This window comes from Gigantopelta aegis, chromosome 9 (genome assembly GCF_016097555.1).
Source record: "Gigantopelta aegis isolate Gae_Host chromosome 9, Gae_host_genome, whole genome shotgun sequence".
Lineage (NCBI taxonomy): Eukaryota > Metazoa > Mollusca > Gastropoda > Neomphalida > Peltospiridae > Gigantopelta > Gigantopelta aegis.
In genome coordinates, this window is record NC_054707.1 from 50,774,814 (window position 1) to 50,786,957 (window position 12,144).

The 12,144-nt window shown below is 36.2% G+C and overlaps 1 protein-coding gene and 1 long non-coding RNA gene across 2 annotated transcripts; one reads left to right on the forward strand and one right to left on the reverse strand.

Moving 5' to 3' along the window:
• Positions 1-57: 57 nt before the first annotated feature.
• On the forward strand, positions 58-1,646 carry LOC121381624 (galactose-3-O-sulfotransferase 2-like). The gene has a single exon (XM_041510960.1). It carries the CDS (start codon positions 74-76, stop codon positions 1,301-1,303), a length of 1,230 nt encoding a protein of 409 aa, XP_041366894.1. The 5' UTR covers positions 58-73; the 3' UTR covers positions 1,304-1,646.
• A 2,251-nt stretch (positions 1,647-3,897) lies between these two features.
• LOC121382290 lies at positions 3,898-8,274 on the reverse strand. The gene is made up of 4 exons (XR_005959143.1): positions 8,033-8,274; positions 7,223-7,344; positions 6,576-6,623; positions 3,898-4,831 (listed from the first exon to the last, which is right to left on the reverse strand). It is a non-coding gene; the product is annotated as an uncharacterized LOC121382290 (long non-coding RNA).
• Positions 8,275-12,144: the final 3,870 nt, after the last annotated feature.

The window sequence follows — 12,144 nt, forward strand, 5'->3', positions numbered from 1 at the left end:
TTATTTTCTTTGTTATTACAGAGCAAAACAACATAATCTGGTGCTGTTAAAGGTTATTTTAGTTCTAGCTGTGATGACGTTCCTGATGTATTTCGTGGGGTCAGAAAATGTGTACCATTCTCTAAATGTCTTCAACGGATACATTGCATTGTTAGGACACAAGCTACCACAGCAGATATTTGAAAAACGCTCCAATGATAGCTACAACGGGACTATAGAAACGATCAAGGACGACAGCAGAACTGGAATAAAGTTCATCGTTCAAAACAAGCAGGAGATTCATCATGTCTTCTTTTTGAAAGTGCACAAGGCAGCAAGTTCCACGGGCATGAACATAATGATGCGATTCGCCTTGTCTCGTAACTTGTCCATCATGATTCCAAGGAGAATACGCAACTCGTTCAGTCAGCAGTCGACCCTGCGAGCCGATCTAATCCTCGACTATTCTCCAGGCACTGTGTATGATATTGCCTGTAACCACGTTGTGTTCGAAAAGAAGAAGATTATTCAATTTATGCCTCCAGATACAGTGTTCATTGGAACGGTGAGACATCCTTTCAGCCAGTTTAGGTCGGCGTTTCTCTACTACCGGAATACGTATTACCTCAAGTACTTGCAGGATATCCCGGGACCAAACCCGATGTTGACCTATTTAAAGAACCCTTTACGATATGAAACAAATATTTCTAAATACTTGTCGTTCACTAACAACCGAATGTCTTTGGATTACGGGGCTACAGTGCAAGACACTGAGGCTATGAAGCGTTATGTGGATCGGCTGGATCAAGACTTCCATTTGATTCTTCTGGTAGAGCGATTCAACGAGTCGCTGGTGCTGTTAAAGCGACTACTCGGGTGGAAGACTAAAGATATTCTACATATACCTCAGAAAAGATATCGAGGTCCGACTGTAATCAAGTCACAGTTGCTTGAATCACTTCACAAGAAATGGGCTCGCCTGGATTATATTCTTTACGGACATTTCAAACAGAAATTTGAATCTTTGTTGGCAGCTCAAGACGAAATGTTTTATAAGGAACTTGATTACTTCAAGAATATTTTATCAAGAACAACAGCGTTTTGTGCGCAATTCGAGGTGCAATCACTGCTCGTTCCAAAGTCTCGCTGGAACACTGAATTTACTGTTACCAGTTCAGACTGCGTTTTAATTAAAATGAAATCTAAAACTATGAATAAAATGGTAAGAAATCTGTACTTGAATAAGAAAACCCCCCCCCCAAAATATTACAAGGCACAAGTAAAATTAATTGATATTAGACATGGTATACAGAACACCCAGTGAGATCACTGTAGAGATTATTTTCAAGAACTGGCAACGCGTCCTAGCGTGTATTTTTGAGAAGACCATGTCGAGCTTTTACATTTGCGGCTGTTATTATATATTTGATGTTCGCAAATCATGGTTCGCAAATGTCCGTAATAATTTATATGAGAACAGAGCTAGAACGCGTGTGGTGTTAGCATTGTACATTTCTAGATTTCCGATTACCAAATGGTCATTAAGTACCGTGTCTAAATTTAAAAGTGTATAAAGTTTTCTAAATCTGATGCCAGATTTTGGAATTGACTTATTATTATATTAAATTATATGTTGACGTTAAATTAAATTATATGTTGATGTTTCATTTCAAGTTATTTTTGTGCTTATATCCAAATTAAGGTTCAAGCACGCTATCCTGCGCACACACCTAAGCTATCTGGGCTGTCTGTCCGGGACAGTGGGTTAGTTGTGTGTGGTTAGTGAGAGAGAAAATTGTGTAGTGGTCTTACACCTACCCACCGAGTCATTAAAACTCGCTCTGGGTGGGAGCCGGTACCAGGCTGTGAACCCTGTACCTACCAGCCTTATGTCCAATGGCTTAACCACGACACCACCGAGGCCGGTCGACGTTTACAAACACTACAATAAGAAACCCGACACCCTCATAAGATACACAGTCAGCCAGATTCATTTAGGGTGTCGCGTTTCTTCCGGAAACGTTTGCACTAGTCTCTAGCGTGTAACTTTAATGTTACTTAACTAAAAAAGGATCAAGCTAAAAGTCTGAGGCGTTAGATTTGGGAACATATGTGTACTAAGTATTTGAATTGAACACAGAACGCCTAAGCCCTATCCCCGCATATATAAACAGCAGATAGGGATTCAAAGGAGGGACATGGAGAACCCTCCCCTTGAAAATATTCAAGTTCCATTTGTTTTTCCATTGGAATGCACTTCTGACGAGTTGATTATATCATTTTCCTAACAAATTATCTCCCCCCCCCCCCCCACTCCGCAAATATCCTGGATCCGTCCCTGAATAGGATAGAGCAAGATGTTTATCATGCTGTTGCTCACTAAACCCCGTGATGGCGATACACCCAAATGAACAACAACACAAGTATACATGTATCAGAATTTTATTTAACGTGTAAACAGCGACAGTTTTGTATATTCAGTGGCTAGGATATTGATTCCCTTAGAAATTAAATAATTTTATCTTACAACCATTGTTTTTATCGACCAGTTATAGAGACCGATTAAAGCCAGGTCTTAAACTGATACCAGCTTGATAAAATTAGCTAAAGTGTGGGTGTTCTAACCAGTTGTCTATAACAAACGTATAAGTGTATTGCATACTAGTTGCATAATGGTATGCAAATTAAGATAATGAATATTAGGATTTATGTTATGCCATTTCATGTTAACAAGAATAAACTAATTCCCAACCCACCGCGAGCTGTTCGTTACTGGAATCGTGTGTGTGTGTATATATATATATATATATATATATATATATATACACACACACATACATACATATATACATACACACATACACACATACACACACACACACACACACCTAGATAATAATACACAAATCGCTTACAATTTTATATCGAAGCAACTTGTATAATAATGCAGTAATACTAAGGTCTATGTAATCAAAACGATTCAGTTATGACGTACATGTGTTTTCATCCTCAAGGGCGCAAAGCAAAGTTTCTAGAGGGTTCGGGGTATGCTCCCCCGTAAAAGTGTGAAATGTAGATGTCTTGAAATACAATTTTCTGCATTCGACAAGTAAAATTCATCTCTACCTTAAAATTTACTACGACGCACGTACACAAATGCACATAAACATACATATAGTGAATATATTACCTATTTCATTTGCACCCCATCTAAACAATATAAATTCACTCAGGGAATATAGTTTTTGGATTTGTTCTCCCTTTTGGGGGGTAGGGGTATCTTTCAAAATATTGTTGACTTTTGGTGTATCTTAAACTCGGACGTGGTTATAGTTAGGATTTGGGTTTCCAGCGCCAATACATAGAATTTTATTCTTGAAAAGTAATCGATATTCTAGCTATGTTAATTACTGGTACATTTAAAAAATAAACAAAAACCCCCACAAAAATACAACAACAACAACAAAACACAAAAAAAAATCCCAACCAAACAAATAGTAGAAACAAACCCCCCCCCCCCCCCACACACTTCAAATATTTTTTCAAAAAATCACCCAAACAAAACCAAACCTATGTTAAACATATGTTTTCTTTGATAATCGACTGATTTTTAAATACCTAATTAAAAATCGGTGTGTAAAAATTATAAAATTTATTTATACCAAGGGGCGAAAATATTAATATTTGTAGCACTTTACGAATCCCTGACATGGTGTAGCAAGTCAAAAATGCTTACTATTTATAAGCGCTCATACGTAACGACAACCAGGCACAAGAAACCTCTTTACTCAAAAGCGATCTTTCACGAATTAGTACTCGAGGGACCTCATTATATCATATCATATCATATCATATCATATCATATCATATATATATATATATATATATATATATATATATATAATATATATATACTGACGTCCAAAAGAAACTTTACATAAAATTTGAATAATTTTATAAATATTGTTGCTAATCGAAAATATCCTATTTAGAAACCACCTTATAAACACTTTGCATGTATCTCGAAGTGCTTTGTGATGTTTATGTGTTGGACTACATAATACTTTCATATCACACTGTAACGGTTGTAAGTTTTGTGTAATACAAGTTCAGCTTTGTAAAGTTTCTTTTGGACATCAATATACACGTTCGTTTGTGCTGTATTAAATGAGTCTGCTACCATTGCTACACGTTTTATACATACATAGCAGTTTTATGACTAAAATTACACATGAAATCGCATTTTATTATTTACAATATCAGAGTGATTATATACAACTGTGTATTTCTAGAAGCCAAGACTAGATTTTACCTCCCAATATTTTCTTACGTACGAAATAAATATATATAAGTAAGTAAAATGAAGTGTTACCTACTTCAGACATTAGGACGACCAGAGACTGAATATTCGGACACTGGTGTTCTAAACAAGGAAATGTATTTATTATGTAGTTTTAGGTCTTAAAAACGCTTTGTTAGTCAGAAACATATTACAATGGAAGCAAACTGAGGACAGTCCCTTTAAAAAATCACCTCTTAAGACAGGGCTTGGTTTGACCACGCAGTGACACCTGTAAACTGATGAAATGGAAGTCGTACACTGACAAGGGAAACATTTTATGCAGAAGGTAACAATCTACACTGGGTAAACTTTGGCATCTTCTTATCAATTTCAGTTGAATTCAGTACAGACGTTTCTTTGTTTAATTTAGTACATAAACATTTTGATGTCATTTGATATGTTCATGATTACTTGATTACTTAATTACTTGATTACTTAATTACTGCAACAGGTATAGCACGCTTGTCACAAAGAAAAACACACAAAAAGCTGAGTTGACGTTAGATGAACCTGAAATGAAAAATAAAAAACCCGAATATTAGTTCAGACAAATATACGAATTTAGTAATAAGGCATTGAAAACAGTCTTTTAGCAACACCGTAGCACATTTTTAGTCAGCTACCTTTAGGTGTTAAACGTAGGCAATTAGGCCCTGCTAATGTAAAAACAAAAAGACACTACCACTTTATAATTTATAGTCGCAGTCCCAAGTTTCAGCACAATAAAATGTACACTAAGTTTGGTTAGAGATCATAAACCAGTTACACATTTGAATAATGCTACAATAGAGTGAAAGAAGAATCTGTGATGTTGAAACGGGGAAATAACCCTAAAAATAGACTGCAGCTTGTCTCCATAACCGTTACTTCAGAGAGGTATACGTGCGTCAATACAAATATGAAAAATGCATACAGTTCGTGATTTTATAAACATCAGGATTACTACAAACACTTCGGTTGTACGGAAATGGATAATGTAAACAATAAAATCTAAGTAATGTCTGATTTCAGTTATCAAAAAACAACTCTAATAGTGGAAAATACGCGGTAGTGGAAAAAAAAAACTAGGGTTCGTCACTATAAGCCAGTCTGACTACTGGTTATCGGCAAGGATTGTACACCATCTCGCATACAAAATAGGATGTAACACACCCATTGATAGTGGTATTTGTGCAAGTCGTAGGGAATTGGTTGGACATGAATGAATTAATGTTTAACGACAACCCAGTACAAAATAAAACTAAAAAAAGAAACTCACACCTCCTATTGGGTGTTCAACAAAGGTAAGTATTTGAATATGACGGAATTAGTTGCAATGCGAAATAAATCAAAGGGGTTTATCGAGGCAGATCGATTGTGCGATCCATCGCGCCTCCGACGATGGTTCCACCACCGAGGAGCAACCGGCTACCAGTAATTAAGAATTCCTACATGCTTCAACAACATCTGCAAAGGGTCGGCCTCAGTTTCAAGGTTATCAGTAGTGTATGTAATAAAAATACATGCGACCATCAGATCAAATGTCGGAATTTAACGAGACTATATCAAATTAATGTTCATGTTTATAATGCTCTGTCAATGAAATAACCATAAACATACTGAATTAATTCATACATTCAGTGATCAATAACAGATAAAGCTGGAAGATCCATTGAAATAATCTCTCTCTCTCTCTCTCTCTCTCTCTCTCTCTCTCTCTCTCTCTCTCTCTCTCTCTCACACACACACACACACACACACACACACACACAAATATACACTCACGTATATGTATGGGATATTAAACGAGCTTCCATTTCATATCATGTTTATGTCCCGAGTGAAATAATTTTTAATTGTCACAAGATTTAGAGAGTGACAATGGAAATTATTTCACGTAGAACGTATCACTTTAATATGTATCAATATATTATTAACCATATGGGTATTACAATATATAACACAACACACGCAATGCCCACAATTCATTCTAATGGAATGTTAAAGGCCATATAAATTTTATGATTATAACTTCTGCATATTTTGCCTATTTCCTGTATTAGCAACAATGCGTGTAACTGTCAGTGTGCAACTCGACGATTTGAAATATTACATCTACCTCTTCTGGTTTTTAAAAAAACAAACAACCCAGAGACATTAAAAGAAAAGAAGAATGGGCGGTTCTCACGGGTTGTTAAAGCGACACAAATCAATGCGTCATAATAAAAGCGAATATCTGTTTTCATCGTCATCAATCTATAAGTTTAACACCTACCTGCACTCGACATGTCTCTGCCTGGTATTACGAACGTCGACTGAATAACTACAAACAACAAAGAAAAACAATAAACTTCATGCTTTTATGCAATAGATATATCAAGACATGGATATTGGATGTGCAAACATTATTGAAATTCAACAGATAAATATATATATATATATATATATATATATATCGGGTGATAACCTCCCCTCCCCCAAACAATAGAAATAAAAATTAAAGAAACGTTGCACCTTTTGAAGTTGAATAGAGGTAAAAGTACACAATACAGAAAAGTGAAAATTTACACAAAATGAGTTTATTATATATTGTATATCCAACTGCAAAAAAATGCGACGTTTTATTTATTTATTTATTTATTTATTTATTTTTAATCACCCGGTGTATACATAATACGATGTTGTCGGATACGTCGGCCAAGAACCAGAGGGATCATTAGCAAGTGCTCCAGAAAGCAGCCCTAGACTACCAAAATTACAAAGTGTTTGACATCCAATAGCCGATGATTAATAAATCAATGAGCTCTAGTGGTGTCATTAAACAAAACAAACTTTAACTTTAGTCTACGAGTAATGTCGCCAATGCATGTGAAAGGTTCATGGCGCATGAACTTGTTTCTATAAACGTCCAATGTTACTCACTGCACTGCAGTCTGGCTAGTTCTATCCTGGCGTATCGGATGGTTCTCTCCAGGGTCAGTCTGTAGCTCGGAGGACAGTTCTGTTTGACTGCCTCCAGACAGTTCAAACCTCCGTGCAGGGCACTGTAAAGATGACACAAACGCAGAGCATTGTAAGACTGAATCTCCTAGTTTAATATTTGGCCACAGACCACAATTATTTACGCTATATGTTTCTATATAGCGCTAGTGGCTACAGCACTTTTATTAATATCAGTAGGCCCGTGGATATAGTAACTTTGCTAGTGAAAAGCTACCACTGTTCAGCTCTTTCTCCCAGGATACTGTTTATTAATATCAGTAGGCCCGTGGATCTTTTTATGTACACTACATTTGCCTGGAATTGCACAAACACGTCTCTGTTAAAAGTAACACATGAAAACACACTGTTGTCTCCAGCTCTTTGGCCATGAAATAATCACAGGCGGATATTGTTTTTCGAAATCAAATGAGAAGATAACGTGCGCACCTCCTATTGTGGGGATAACAAAGCGCTATACTCTCAGTGGTATGGTGTAACTATAACGTTGTAACCCGCTATTTCCACATTACCTACTTTTTTCTTTTTCTTTTTATCAGTAGCAAGAATTCCATTAATATTTTCACTTTGAATACACCAGTCATTTTGCAGTAGCAGTACGTACTAGTACATCAGTATGTATTTTCACAAAACGCATAATACTACATTTGTCTGAATACTTCAAATTTAGACATATTATTTTAATACATTCCTTATGAGTAATTTATAAAGTGTTTTAAAACTTGTACGTACGCGCATTTTAGAGCAGTGTTATTCGTGGCCTTGAACTTCTCGGATGTCGTCCGCGAACACAGAGTGAGACCGGGGCAGCGTTCCAGCTGTGCCTCACAAACAACAAAAGCTAAAACGAAAAAGAAAAATTACAACAAGCGTGACCGTTGTCAACAATGTGTTCATCTTTCGCAAACACCTCATACATTCAAAGTTTTGTCAGTGATCCATGAGTGCACATCAACATAACTGTTTATATTTAAAATCTTGCGCGGAATCATTCTGCGATCATTGTGGAGAATGTCGCGATAGGATGCGATTATTTCGACCCAGCCACGATCTGCATAATTATGCTTCTCGCGTATTCGATCGGGGTCCTCCATTTTGTTGTTTTTACCATTAGGATTTATTGAATGCTAAGACGCTTCTAGTTTAAACTGCCTGCACCACCAGGATTGATTCATTTTCAGGAGGATTCTTTGCATATACGTCATTTTTTCTGTTGATTTTATTCGACTTGTTCGGCGAATCCTATGCAAATTCATTCTGCTGAACGCTACGGTTGTTTCGGTTTAGTCTCTACCTGTCCCAGCCTGTCCTAGCAGCACTGGAATATCGACCACCCACTCTAAGCTATTAAGAAGAATTAGGAAGAGGGGTCGGTCCCTACTACCTTTTTTGGCTTTACGTTTATTTCAATTTGGTACCAACTCGTACCATTTCGGAACCAGGCTCGTCCGCACCACCCTACCAAGCATTACACTTTCTGCATCAGATTCTGCGGGCTCTACGGGTTTTATTGACATGATGTAATCCACACACGTACATTTTGATAGATTTTTAAACTTTTAAATTTCCGTTCAAAATAGTATGTCATTATGTCTTATTATATGTTTTGATTTTCCTTGTAAAATGATCCAAATTATAATAATTTTCGACTGAGTAAACAATTCGTTTTTACTTTTGGCCTGTTATGAGTTTTTCACAGTATTATTTGAAATTGTTTGAGTGTGTCGGTTTGTAAAAACAACAAGCACATTAGACCAGTTCCAACCAACATAGATGCCTGTCTTGTTGTGGTTTTGATTTGTCTAACATCTTAGAAATGGCATGAATTCTATGTACAGACGAAGGAACGATGATGTATCATCCTTGGGAAGTGGCAGTCTTCCTAAATGAAGCAGCAATAATATATTTTTCTAGGAAGTGGCAGTCGTCTCAAATGAAGTAGGAATTATATATCCTGACAAGTGGCAGTCTTCCTATATGAAGTAGGAGTGATAGCGTCCTGTAAAGTGGCAGTCTTCCTAAATGAAGTAGGAATGACGGAAAGTGGCAGTCCTAAATTAAGTAGGAAACATATCGTCCTGAAAAGTGGCAGTCTTCCTATATGAAGTAGAGTGATATCGTCCTGTAAAGTAGCAGTCTTCCTAAATAAAGTAGGAATGACTGAAAGTGGCAGTCCTAAATTAAATAGGAAACATATAGTCCTGGAAAGTGGCAGTCCTAAATTAAGTAGGAAACATATCGTCCTGGAAAGTGGCAGTCTTCCTAATGGGAGACATCTGACAGGGACTCCTGGGAGGATAACTGTATTCTCAAAACGTCTTTAAGACTCAGAGTTCTTTCAGATTCCAATATTTTCAGAAATTAGACTCACCTCTAAATCGTGATACCTGACAATGTATTTTTTATCAGGGTACAGTTAACTTTATTTCTTTAAGTGTTATTTTTGACCCAACATTTTGATAGTTCTTTTTAAAGCTCTTCTACAAGTAAAACTGATCGCACGATCGCTGTGAACGTTGTCAGAGACTGTCCCATATTGAATACCAGTAGTCTATAAAGTTTCAATTCAGGGACATCAAAACAATTCTCGAAATCATTGCAAATAATTATACAGTGTCAAATAACAGTTCTATCGTGACATGTTGCAGGTACCTGGGAATCTGTAACTCCAGTGTGCCTGGACATGTATAGTAGCTATATATTAGCATTTTGACACGGAGTTATCAGAATGTGCATATTGTTATTTAAAACATAATATATGTATCATTACAAGTTTTGTTTTAAAAATTAAGATTTTGCTCCAGATTTCTAGGAAAAACTAGTCTTATCATAAATTCTTATTCAGAATAGGACTGTACTCGCACAATAACTCTATTCGTATTTAGAGACGCCAAACTTTTCAACATCTTCAACGACAGCAAAAGCATCTGGCACATTTGCTGCATGTGATTTTCAGTTATAACCTCCCTGCACCTAAAGATCATCGTATCAAAACGAAGCGATTGTGCAACGTGTGATAGCATCGCTTGGCCGGACAGAATATTTTGGGCCATCGAAAAACCTTTACGATGTGCGACGATTTCATAATTCCAAACTGGAATCCAACACCATAGCACGTAACATGACATTGATGATGTCAGGGTCGCAATCACGGGTGTTCGGGTTCTGGTTGGAGTTTATGGGTGTTTAATTAGTACCAGTCGACGGAACGAGTCATATCCTGGGTTGATGTATACGACTCGTTCCATCGAGGTTCTACCCAGTGCATCACGACTGGTTTATCAAAGGCCGTGGTATATGCTATCCTGTGTATGCGATGGTACATATAAAAATCGTTGCTACTAAATGAACAGTGTAGCGGGTTACCTTTCTAAGAATGTCAACAGTTATTTGACATCCAATAGCCAATGATTAATAAATCAATGTGCGCTAGTGGTATTGTTGAACAAAACAAACTACGCATTTTCACATGGACTACAACTAATTTTTAGGGTAGAATGATGGAAATACATGTTAATAAGGTCTCAAGTTAGCACATTTTGCCCAAATGTCTCTATAATGTTTGACCGAATTTGATATTTTGCCCTCCTCCCCCGTCTCGTACGCTTATGATGCTAGTCATTATATTATAAATGTTTCTGCAAGTTATCAGTTAATATAAGAGTAATAACTAGTGCGATATTACCAATCTGTATACATCTAATAGAACAATCTAGTTACATATTGTATGTATCATATCTATTAAAAAAACTAGCTATATTATCAGTCTATTTATGATGTTCATTTAAAGCCTTATTTAACTTACCTGTCAAACAAAGATAAAGAAGAGCTTTCATCATGGTTGCAGCTAAGACAGCTTCTGTTTAATAGATTTATAGCCGAATATATATATATATATATATATATATATATATGATTGGCTTATCAAATATTACCAACATTTACGTAATGGATTAATTGAATATCATTAACATAACATATTAATGAATATATTAAGAACTGCACGGGTATAATAAATTATACCAATGTCGATATTTCGTACAAAATAAAAACTAAATAAAAAATATTAAATTTGGGGAAAATATGCATTAAAGGTTTACAATGGATAGTACTGTTTGACTTCAAAGCCAGTTTAGGAAGACGGGATGATCTCATTGTTAAAGCGTTCGACGTTGTATGAGCTATCCTGCATGTGGGTTGGTACATATAAAATACTACATTTTACTAATGGAAAAATGTACCGTGCTTTCTCTCCAATACTATGTAAAATTACCAAATGTTTAACATCTAATAGCTTTAGTGGTATCGTCAAACAAAACAAACTTCAACTTTCTTAGCTCGTTAATTTCGTCAGATTTTGATATCAACATGTTGGTCACGTTCGTTAATTGTATTCATGTAAGCACACTACCCCTAACTGAACGTGCGTTGTGTGTGATATACATCACTACGAACAGGCGTATTATGTCATCTTATTTATTCCACAGGGAGTAGGCCGTATATTCTACAAATAATAATTAAACAAAGTTAATATATATTGGTATTGCAGAAGCTGGACTGACGAAATCGCCAGTATGTTATAATAGACTTTAATTTTGGAGATGAGCTTTCTGTGTTTTCTGATTTGCGGACAAACAACGGTGCCTTCACTGCCGCAAATTACCCATTTAACTGACCTGAGCAGCGGGTGGTTGGGGACACTGCCCCCCACTGTGAAATTAATTTTAAAAATTCTCTCGTCAGTTTTACTAATAATACATCAAGAATCAACAATTTGGAGTTATTAGTGACGAAATGTCTAATATCCACCATTTTGGAGTTTTAACAATTTTTGTATCTTTCCC